The sequence below is a fragment of the Stegodyphus dumicola genome, chromosome 6 (genome assembly GCF_044657685.1).
Source record: "Stegodyphus dumicola isolate Sdum_Otavi_A_Nest chromosome 6, ASM4465768v1".
Lineage (NCBI taxonomy): Eukaryota > Metazoa > Arthropoda > Arachnida > Araneae > Eresidae > Stegodyphus > Stegodyphus dumicola.
Window position 1 is genome coordinate 45,923,529 of NC_140773.1, and position 12,357 is coordinate 45,935,885.

The window sequence follows — 12,357 nt, forward strand, 5'->3', positions numbered from 1 at the left end:
TTCACAAGTTTTCGTTAATTATATTAGAAAAAATATTTAAGATAATTCGATTTGATTCGGTTAAGGATTACAAAAATTAAGATAAAAGTTTATTGTATTATTAAAATTATGCATTATTTCTTTCTTTTTTATACAGCTTCTTCCTAAAATACTTTCTCAAATATGACATGATTTTTTAGCCTATCTTTTAAATCGAAAACTGTAAGTCAGTTTATAATTAATGCTCTATTCGGTCCATTTCAAATTAGAGCACTTTTTAATTTGATAGCAAAATACTTTAAATAGTACTTAACTTTCTCTGAATATTTCTGAAAGGGAATAAAGTAAGGATTATTTTTTAAATATTATTTAAAACTTGTAATTGACCTATTATAAAATGTAAGGGGAATAATTCTTTTAATTATACTTATTAGATTTTTTTTACCCTTAATTTCAACAGTGCATATTCCAAAACTCTTCTTTGTTACTTTCTTAAATACGCATTTCATAGAAATTGCTTTACAATACTTTTTAACAGATTGCTTTCCAGTATGAACAATTCTTGCTTAAATAGTTTTATAACGTATTTGTCAACAGGATGTCAATTTATGTTTACAATTCAATGCTAAGGTTATTATATAGTTAGATAATATTTATAATCATTATAAATTTAGATACATTTAATAATTAGATTTCTTCACAGTAACTTTCATAGTTATTTATGAATGAATCAATCCTTCATTTCAAATACATTTATAAATAGTTTATTAATAAATATTTAGGTATTTTGTTAAAGGCAGATACATGCTTTTTGAAAGCACATGCGAAAATACTCATACATATTTCATATTTTTCATTTCTGGCATGTGGAAATCTTTAATTTCTGTGCATTCACTATATTTTTCGAGTAAAGTAATTTACACTAATTTTAAAAAGTACATGTTACAATAATAAGTGGATGTGAAAAAAATTTATTTTATTTAAAACATTTTGGCGTCTGAAACATAAAATAAAAGTAGTGAATACTATATTAAGTGTATCGAAAAATGTATACAATTTTAAAGGTACGGTGAAGTATTTTTCATTCTTTAAGCATGACTTCTTTGCTAAAATCTATATTTTATAGTTCAACAGCTTAGAATTTTATGAAACAAATTAATAATCAAAATCGCTATTGTTAGCTATAAAAAAATAACCAAGATGTGATTTTTGCGTTAATGTCACTAAAGTATACAAATTGCTATTATCCATCATACTAGGAATGTTTCTTTTATGCGGAAGTGCCCCGTTTTTTTATTTCTATGGAACTGTCGTTTGTCAAAATACTATCAGAGCGCTGTCAAGTGAGCTTCTGAATGTAAACCAAAAACACCCCATCTGGTGACCGAAGCTTCGGAGCAGTGCTTCACTTCTAATGCCGATTTGGCCACTCCTTCCTTTCTTACCTCCATTAGTCCGGAAACACGCATGTTCGCAGCATGCCCAGTATCAGTTCATAAGGTATGTCGACATTTGTAGTAGCGTGGACTATTACTTCGGCTTCCCTTGACAATGCAGCATACAGAGAGATGGCGATTGTAGTGTGGCAAATTACAAAGTTGGGTACAGGAGTGGCACGTTGTTGCCTTTTCAAATGAGTCCTGGTCCTACTTGCAGTATTCTCATGATGTATACATGTCTGAAGTGTCCAAGGAGAACGCACGTCTCCTGCTTGCATTCGATACAGGCATAGGGGCCCCACACCTGGTGTGAAGGTTTGGGCAGCCACTGGGTACACGACATGCACATATCTAGTTCGGATCGACCGTAATTTGAACACGAATGGGTACATTTCTGACATCATACATCCAGTGGTTGTACCCTATCTCAGAGGCCCCCAAACACCATGTTCCAACAAGATGATGCAAGACCACATGTTATATGTCGTTTCCTGACCTTCCTTGATACACAGGGTATTTGATTGCTGCCCTGGCATGTACGGTCTCCAGATATGTCACTGAAAACGTCTGGTTATGGGTTGCTGAGAGACTGGCCCGCCACCCTTCTCCAGCTAATATGGTTGATGAAGTGTGGCATAGACTTGAAGCAGCATGTAATAAATTGCCTATTTCAGGCATCCAAGCCCAGTTTGACACCATGCCTAATGGAGTAAGGGTCGTTTTAGCTGCCAGGGGTGGCAGCTGTTTCTACTAATTTCGCACCCCTATAAACTTCCAAAAAGCTTATAAATTTAACCATTTTTTCTTCAAGCCATACTGTTTACGTGCAATAAATATCTTTTTTGTATTTGCTTTGCTTTTGTATTTGCTTTGTTGCAATTTTAATGGCCAGCGGTATATTTGGAGTTCTACTGCATTAATAAAAATGTATATACAAATCCTGTAATGTAAAATAAAACTCCATGTGAAATTTGTAAAAACTTACTTTATTCAGAATGCATCAAATAGTCTATTTTAACAGTAGCATTTGAATATGAAGAGAAATTAAAAATCATTGATTTCAATCTATGACGAAAAATTTTCAAAAAAGAATTACTCAAGACTTCTACAAATAACTATTATAGATAGTAGCAAAAGTTATGCAAACATCTGCAGAAAACAAATAACTTATCATTTTGCAACATAAATAAATGCAATCACTTTGTCATAATTTGTTCATTACACATTTAAATAGAACATTTCCAAAACAATTGGAACATATAAAATTCTTATTTTCAATAGAACAACACAGATATTCAACAGTGGTTTACAGAAGTGGTCTCAAATTGGCAGTCCACAAACACATTTCAATTACGTATTCGTTGCAAGGATTTTTAAGATTTTAGTTATCTGAAGTACAAGTTTATATTATTTTCATTTCCATTTAAAAACAAGCAGGAATAATGCAACAGAAAATATTTAAATGAAGATAATAAGTTTACAATATGATATAAATCTTATTCAAAGATTAAAAATTGCAGATTTTATTAACTTTTATTTGAACTTATCGAAAAATATAATGCAACAGAAAATATTTAAATGAAGATAATAAGTTTACAATACGATATAAATCTTATTCAAAGATTCAAAATTGCAGATTTTATTAACTTTTATTCGAACTTATTGAAAAATATACAAGCTCAGTCATGAATAATTACTGAGAACAACCACTTCATTTGGAAACACATTTATATCAAAATAGCTTATTTTCACAGTTAAAAATTAATAAGAAAAGAATCTGATTTACAGATGAGCATTTACAATCTGTTTTCAAGATATTTCTCATGGAGACATAAACTTTATCGGAATCGAAATGCAAGCTGATTGTAAAGAAATGAAAGAAATTTATAATTATTTACATACAAACATATTTATTTTTATTCATGTGTCAAAGAAAAGTTTAAAAAAAAGGGGGAGGGGAGAGAGATATTAGGTTGCCATCATTTATTCTCATGTTTTGTCCTACTTAGAAAAGTTTCTCTGAAAACTTAGAACATTTTCATAATTTGTTTTAGATTAAATTACAGATTTAAACTAAATCTTTGATTTATAATAATTAATTAAACATGTTAGAATTATTTGAGAGAAATGTCAGTCTAACAACTTAATATTTAGCAGACAATATACTTGAATTACAAAGTATAACCAACAAAAATGTTTTGCAAGTACCAAACTTTAGATTTCAGATAGAAAATAAATGTAAATTTGAGTTTTTCTTTATAATATTATTAATATTTACATTGTTTTAATAAACATTTAATAAGCGAAATTTAAAACTTAGTTTAATTTTTAAAAATTTTGTTTAAAAATTTCTTCACTTTGTTGGGGAAAAAAAAAAAAAAAAAATCTGGTCCTTCAGTTGTTTTCAGATTGTGCCTGTGGCCTGCATGCAATTCATGTTTGAGACCACTGGTTTATAGCATATTGCACAAAATAAAAGGGAATTCTTTGTTCAAATGAATGAAAAATGTTCCCTATGAAAAATAAAGCTGAAAGAATACAACCCTCATCAATTACTCTTATGACATTATTTAAAAGCATTAAAAAACTTTGCAATATCATAACAATGAATTTAAAAATAACACTAAAACACCGCTAAAAATGTTCCCCTCCCCAAACAAATTTTCCGATTTTGTCTTAAATACAAAGCAGATAAAACTGAAACCACTATTAAATATCAGTACATAAAGATAAAATTTAGAAGTTCCTTCATTATTGGAACATTTATTATTGGTATATATGTGTGTATACACGTACACACACACACATACATATATATATATATATATATACATATTTATACACATATGTATTACTAATGATTAAATGTTATAGTAGAATAATGTAAGAAACATACTTATGAAAATGTGATAATTTCATTACAATTAAGTCCCCAGTATTTTACCTAAGAAAATATTCAGCATAATAATTCACAGGCTTTTCCAAATTAATTTTTCTTTTTGTTCCCATAAACAGCTTCAATAAATTATCTATAAATTGCATATAATAAATCGCACATTTTCAGGAATATTTATAAGTTTTGAGGCAATATTACCACATTCTGCTTCACAGAGAAGGAATGCAGCATCTCTACAGGAGCCAACAGCTCCTATCTAATGTCATTAATATAACAACACTGAATTCACTGATTGCTTAACTATGAATGAACGGGCTAGTTATAAGCGACAGAATCAATTTGCTTATTTAGCCCATAAGACTATTGGGTATAAATTGCACTGATGAAACTCATTTTAAAATTATTTGTGTGAACATAACTTACAAAATCAATTTAAAAATAAATACACAACCTTACAAATTCATAAATAGCTAAGACATGCAGCACAGTTCTTAGAAAATAAATAATGATGGAACACTTGTAACAACGTGAAGAAGAACCTATTTCAGTTTGTCTATGAATTAATACACATGTGCAGAGGCAAACCTGAACTATAGATGAAGAGGTGGTACAGATACAAAACTAATGACTAGACAAATCACACAACAATAAAGGATCAGGATTCACTCTACACAGTTAGTACCATACACTATGTAGCAGGACCATCACATACAAATTTGGCAGGATTGTAATCTTCATTAACAAAGGAGAATCCTCGAAATTCTTCTTGATTGATATTCCTCAAAACCTCTGAAGAGACTGGTGTCAAAACTGGCTCCTCCTTTGTAAAATCTTGATCAAAATTGTTCACATCTCTTTTAGTTTTCTGAAATCACAAACAGCCATCAAAATTTTAAAGCATGATATTATTTAAATTCTTTTCTTATAATGAATTTTAATGCTGAAATATCTGAATAATCTAGTAGATACTGAATTATGCTGAATAATCTAGTAGATGAATATATAATGCTCAGTTAATTTTTAATATATTTTGATTAATACTGTTTTCTACTTGTTCTTCCAACTGATTTATTCCTAAGCCAATTTATGATTTTATCAATTAACACAGTAAGAAAGTCTGCCTTACCAATAGCACTTAAAATCTCATATCATAATTTAACAACTGTTTAAATCATTAGTTCCTAATTTAATTAACTGCAAAGCTTTTCAATGGTAAATTATTTCCACATAGAGATTATTAATTTAACCTCTTCATGACAGCACGTTGCTGAACTGAAAACCCTCTTGGTGAAGGGGGTAATGCATGAGTCCCAAATGCCACTAGCAGACTGGTGATGCACTGGTGCATCACTGCTTGAATTGATCTTGCAGAAAGGTGTATTATATATGCACTTTCAAACATATACCTTCTTTTAGAATATTTTTAAATCACCAAATGGCACTTTGTGTTCACTACACTTAAACTTATTTGAATATATACATTGCTGACTTGTGTCCGCGTAGTACTTCCGATCCTGGTGATTTGTTTAGATGTACAAGCAGAATATATAAAGTAAACAAAACCCAACTGAGGTGCAGTCGAGGCTTCACGTGATATAAATATTGGACAGTTTTCCGATGCTTCAAATTCCCCCTACGTGAAGACTGGGAGTGGAGCCTGGTTTTAGAAACTTCCGTTTGTATTCAGTTTGCATTTTCTTTAGATAGCAGACATAAGTTTTTTGCACCAGTTAAGAGGATTAAACTAATAGTGTGATGTCTAAGAGAAAGAAGGAGAGGGAAGAAGAGTTTATTTGAATTTTTATTTTTAACAGAAGAAAAGTACATTTGAATTGTAGACAAGCCCATGAAAGACTATTTTAACACCGAATACTAGATTTAAGTAAGGATAGCAATTTGGACATTGAAATTTTGGCAGAGACTGAACTGGAAGCTAGTTTTGCTTTCACCTCATAATCCAGCACAGCAATGGATATGTCATCATGAATTCAACCTATTCAGTAAATGAAGCCTTATGAATTTATGGGAACTGCAGAAGTAAATTTAATTCAAAGTTATACGAATGAAATTGATTTTTTAACCATTTTTTCAACGACGATCTAACGAACACAATAGTTGAATTAACTAATAATTTCTATGAATAAAAGATGAGTGAACATCCAATCTTCATCCAAAATCAATATACTTCTGTAGATGTGGCAAAAAGGAGGGGGTTCCTAGGATTAATTATTCTGCTAGGAGTAATTAAAAAGCAAGACCTGAAAATGTATTTTATAACTAATGAAAGATTATTATGTATTTTATAACTAGACTTTCATACAATGTACTTTCTGAATTATTTATGCTAACATATTTAATCATATATTTTATTATTTTTTACATGTGTTTAGATACAGATTTAGGTATGCTTTGTACAACATTTCATCAAGGTGAGTCAAATATTTTATTTTGCATTTATAATTTAATTTTTTCAGAATCTTGATATTCTGTATTTATGAATATATTACTGTTAGACACCATTACAGGAAAAAATTACACAATTGATTAAAAAAATATTTGCAACGAATTTTTTTTTTTTTCAACTTAGGCTTAGCAATGCGAAATATCCCGTCTTGCGAGATCGCACTACTGCGACAGCACACCATCTTCAAGGCGAGTTGCGCTAAGCAGCATGTCATTGCGTAAGAAGATATGATACACTCGTTGTGAAGGGGTTAATCATGTTTATAAAAGTATTTAAAAAAAAAGCATCTGAAGGCTGGAGACAAATTATATTTTAAATATTTACATGAAAACAAGAATTATGGAAGTTTTAAATATGTCCCTCCTCTGAATTGTCACTAGAATAAGTTTCAGATTTTGGGCCTTATATTTTTTATTCGTATTTCAGTTTTGATTCCTGATATACTAATGCCTTGGGTATTTGCTCATATGCAATTTTGGTCAATTTAAAGGTTTAGTTGTAGTTTGTCTTTCTGCATGTAAAGAGACTTTTATTTTGCTTCATTAGCACAAAATACAAAATGAGTTTTTTCACACAAATGTATTAATTTTACTCAGCCAAATGTATTAATTTAAACTACTTTTCCAATCTCAATAAAAACTATATGAATGATGTAGTAAATATTACCAAACTTTTGACTTCCAATGTGTTTTGCAAAAAAGAAGATTGAAACATATATTTTTTGACTGCAAAAAGTAAGATTATGTAAAACAAACACTGTGCATAAAAATGTCACATAAAATAAAGGATAAGAACACAAAATTTAACAAATACTATGTTTTTACATTGATGTCTCCATATGATATTGTATCAATATAATACAGTTTTAAATTTTTTCAATTATTAATACACTGTCCACAATATACAAGCATGAAAAAAATAATATGATTGTATATCACTTCTTGCATTATATGCTAAGTTAATTTACATCCTTTAATTCAAATAGTAATACATACATACATACATCTTTTAAGAATGATAAAGAGTTTTGGTTTGACTTCATTCCTCAGATTAGAATGTTGAAATAACGTACTGCAATTTCAACATAACTACATTAGGTTTCAGTTAACAAATTTTAACATATTTTTGGGCTGTATCATTATAGTATATAAAAATCATGTAATTATATTGAATTTTAAAATGACGCAGTTTAAAGAGATTTATTAAAAGTATTTACTATTTCTAGGACAGCAAAGGAAACTAAATTAAATAGGAAATTTAAGGGTTATTGCAAATTAAAATAAGGAATTAACTTTAATATTCTTTATCTTATTTTTATATGGTAGTATTTAAATTGTTCATCTGCTCTGAGATGAGTTAAATGGCGGACCTGGCAGCCACCATGGGCCTCAAGCTTCGAAGTCGCTCCATGAACACATATTTATCTGAAAATACACGCTTTTTCTGCTTGAAGAGCGATTATTAAATCGTTTATTACAACAATTAATGCAGTAAATTTATGTATTTTTCAATCCACTATTTCTTAAAAGATAGTGGCATTTTCATTTTTTTTTCCCCACATTCTCCTATCTACTTATATTTTCTGTTTTTAGTAAATACACATTGAAACTTTTCGAAAACGACCCTCTACAGATCCAGTCTTACTGAGGTAATCGTCTAGGAGAAAATGATTACAAATGACGTGTTTAATTTATTTATTTCCCAAGAAACATTGGTCAACTTCAGATATTACTATGAAAGTGGCTGTTGTGGAAGATTTCTAAACATCCTGTTTGACAGCCTCGCTAAAAAGATCTCTCATTGAATACTGTCAATTAAGCATTCATTGCTTAAGATCATGCTTAATGCTGGTTAATGACTTGTTATTAAAAAAATTGAACTGTTACTTAGCTATGAAGCAGATAGTCTTTCAGTTAGAGAGTTAGCCGTCAGGACATTTAGCTACGGCACAACTAACTGTCAAGACATTTAGTCAACAGGATACTAGGCTGACAGTGACGTTTAGCTGACACATACCCCATATTTATTTAAACGTACCATCAATTACGAAATTTCTTGTCTTCTCCATAAGTACAATATTTAAGTTATTTTTTTACCTATCAGTAAAATTCATTTTTTGATTCTTAAAGATCTCATACGTGCTTTAAATTCTGGTGTAATTTAGCATTGTTTGATATGTATCATGCTGTTTGGTGTATACTGACCAAATTGAAAAAGCATTGAAAATACTCGCCAGGGAATATTAATTAATTTTCGAAAGGAAAAAAAGAATTTTATTAGCTAAGTACGACGGTCACTTAGTTACATTTTAATATGGGATCTGCAAAAATTGTCCATAAACCTTCTTCATTTAATCAACTGGGTTCTTATGGACACTTCAGCATGATTAATAATTTTCCTTGTTTACTTAATGATATTAATTTTCCAATCTCGCTTTTCCTAATGCATTCAAATTTCTAATACCTTTACATTTCTTTACTATTTTACTCAACACATCATGCTACATTCTTTCCCTTATAAAATCGTTTCACTCCTCCCACTACTGAAATTTCCTTTCCCAGTCATGCAAAATCTGAATAATGCAACAAAAATTGTTATTCTTGAATTATAATTTTTATAGAAACATTAGCAGTGAAGGGTTAGTTAGCAAATATATTTTATTCTGTTATTACAAACAATTAAAAAAAAATTTAAGACAAGCAAAGCTTTAAATTATTTGTAACCCCTTTAATAGGCAGTTCATGTCACCATTCTTGAGATAAAACTTCTGTAACATTTTATTGGCTATGCTTCTTGCTTAAAATACTTAAGTTAATGTTTATAGCACTTAACTGTTACATAATGTTTAATTTAGAAATAAAATATTCTTTAAGATTTTCATTTTATTCAGAACTGAATACATATCCGCAAAAACTACATTTCTCACTCTACATATATCGAAAACGTTGCTGATATGCAACTCCATTCTATTTTCTAACCGCTCTTATTAAACGATTTGGATCGTGTTGCAGTTGCACGGATACATTTTGAGTATTATTTATCGGAACTGGATGGTGCATATTTTAGTACACTGTAAAAAATACACATAGAATTTCTCTTTTCCTAATTATTTGTATATACGTAGGCCATCCAGGAAGTAGATTACGTTTCCGTCTGTGTCCGCTAGGGGCGGGGCTAGCGCGGCCATCTTGGGGTCAGAGCGTTGCGCAGCTCAGTCTGCATCTAGCCGTGCTAGTGAGAGGTTCGTGCTGTGCTCCGTTCAGATACTGTGACGGTTTGAAATGTCTGCGTTAATTGAAAATCCCGCGAGCTGCGCTCAGTAATAAGGTTTCTGACTGCAAAAAACTGTAAACCGATAGAAATCTATCGGCAGCTTCGTGAAGTGTATGGGGACAACATTATCACTGAAGGTGGAGTGCGTCAGTGGGTCATAAGATTTCAAAATGGCCGAACCAATGTTCACGACGAAGATCGAAGTGGGAGACCCAGCATAGTGACCGCCGAACTTCTCGAAAAAGTCGATGCTAAAGTCCGTGAAAATCGAAATTTCACAATAACGGAACTTTCTTTGAGTTTTCCACAAATTTCGCGAAGTTTGTTGCACGAAATCATCAGCGAAAAGCTTGGTTACCACAAGTTTTGTGCAAGATGGATTCCAGCTGCAAGAAGAGGTAACGAAGTGGTTGAAGGCGCAGGCGGCCGAATTTTTCGACGAAGGAATTTCCAAGCTCGTACATCGCTATGATAAATGCCTTAATTTGTATGGTGACTATGTAGAAAAGTAGTATTTGAGTGTGGCTTTCATCTGTATATAATAAAATTTGTTTCCTATACTTTGTTTATTTTTTTATTCCAAAACGTAATCTACTTTCTGGATAGCCCTCGTAATATTATGTACTCTGTTTTGAAAGTCGCGATGTATAATTTTCAATATAATATATTATATTAATTTACACTAATTTATATTTTTTCACTTGTAAATAAATGTAACTTTTCTCAATATCTGTTAAAAATTTATAAATTTTCATTTGATTTAATTTTTTTTCTTTTTCATTCTTTTTCTTTCTCACTTTTGGTTTAGCTACGTAAGTAATGGGAAAATTTTTGGTGCCTGTTTTCCTGAATGCATTTATAAAGGTAGCCTAAAAAAGCAAATTTCATTAGAAGAGAATGGTTATATATTAAGTAAAATGGACACTATTTCCGTTAGGCTCAGCAGCGGCCGAGCGATAAAATCGCTGAACACTGGTAGTTCGGTCCGAATTTCAAATCCCGCGAATGGACTGGCTGTATGGCTGTTTTCGTGGTTTCCCCATGTGTAACGTGTCTATGAACGAGTTTTCCTTAGAAAGTCCTTCACGAAGGTATCCCTTCCCTTAGGCACATAGCCCTCTGGCTTTGCCATAATTACATAAACCAAACGTATGTAATTATGGCAAACGTATGTAATTATGGCCGCAGGCCACGAGGCACGAATTCCCGTGCTGGAATCCTATCCTCGAGTAATAAATATGCAATGCCTAATGTGTAAATAGCATTTTAGGGGGGGGAGTAGTTCCAGTGTGGCGATGAGTAGGGCGAATCACTCTACTTCCTGAGAGGGAAATGAAATTTCATTAGTGGGAGGAGGGAATGTATATAGCATGATGTGTTGAGCAAAGTACCAATGAAATGTCAAAGTATTAGAAATCTAAAAGCATTGGAAAGAGCGAGACTTATTGTCGGCTAACTTGTGTCCGTTAAGTGTCTGCGACCGTTTCGAAGGGGTTATATTACATACCTTTGCTACAATGTTCTCTTTCAACTGGATGCTTTCACTTGCATCAAAAGTAAAAAGCAACAATAACAATAAAAAACAACCACTGGTGTCTATATCAATCGTTGACAACTAAATTTATTTACAGATCTTTTATATTTAGAATACTATTCTGGAACTCCTTAAGTGCTCTTAAATACAGAACAGAAAAGAGGTTCCATGAATTAAGTGGAATTGTTCTTAATTAACTATAAAGGAGAAATGCCTGCATTACTATTAATGTTTTCAGAGAAAATTCCATCACCGTTTTATCCTTTTTCATGCCACATATATAAATTGCTTTGTGTAGGAAACTCAGTGACAAAATTTTAATCTTATTAAATTATAATGATAGCATTCAAGGTTTGAATTGCGCTGGAGTCTGGCTCCAGTACTTGTCATTTTTGAGATAGATTGTAATTCTAGCAGATACACCTCATAACCCTAAATAAAAGAGGCTTCGGTAATTCTTTTCTGAAATTAAACCATAATTTCAGCAGAAACTTCTTTTGATATAGTAAAATTTTACTTTAATAATAAATAAGTCTTAAAAATGGGCACATTGAGACTTTTAAGGAGGGCATGTCAAAATCTTATTTTCCACAAAGTATAGTAAACTTACAAGAGCTTGTTTCAGAGAGGATAATTTTTGGGTCTCAAAAGTAAATATTACTAGTGATCATTTTGGCTATGCCTTCGCTGATTCACTATCAGTGATTTTAGTTACTCACAATTTACTGTAGATCAGGGAAGGATAAGCATATTCAAGTTCCTAAATAAGCTT

General features: G+C 31.2%; 1 protein-coding gene across 1 annotated transcript in view; it reads right to left on the minus strand.

Annotated features, from left to right (window-relative positions):
- Positions 1 to 2,385: 2,385 nt before the first annotated feature.
- Pkc98E (Protein kinase C) overlaps positions 2,386 to 12,357 on the minus strand; it is a 68,747-nt gene continuing 58,775 nt past the window's right edge. Inside the window, exon 15 of the mRNA XM_035371806.2 lies at positions 2,386 to 5,179. Within this exon, the coding sequence (XP_035227697.1) occupies positions 5,003 to 5,179 (177 nt within the window). The 3' untranslated portion in view covers positions 2,386 to 5,002. The remainder of the gene's footprint in view (positions 5,180 to 12,357) is intronic.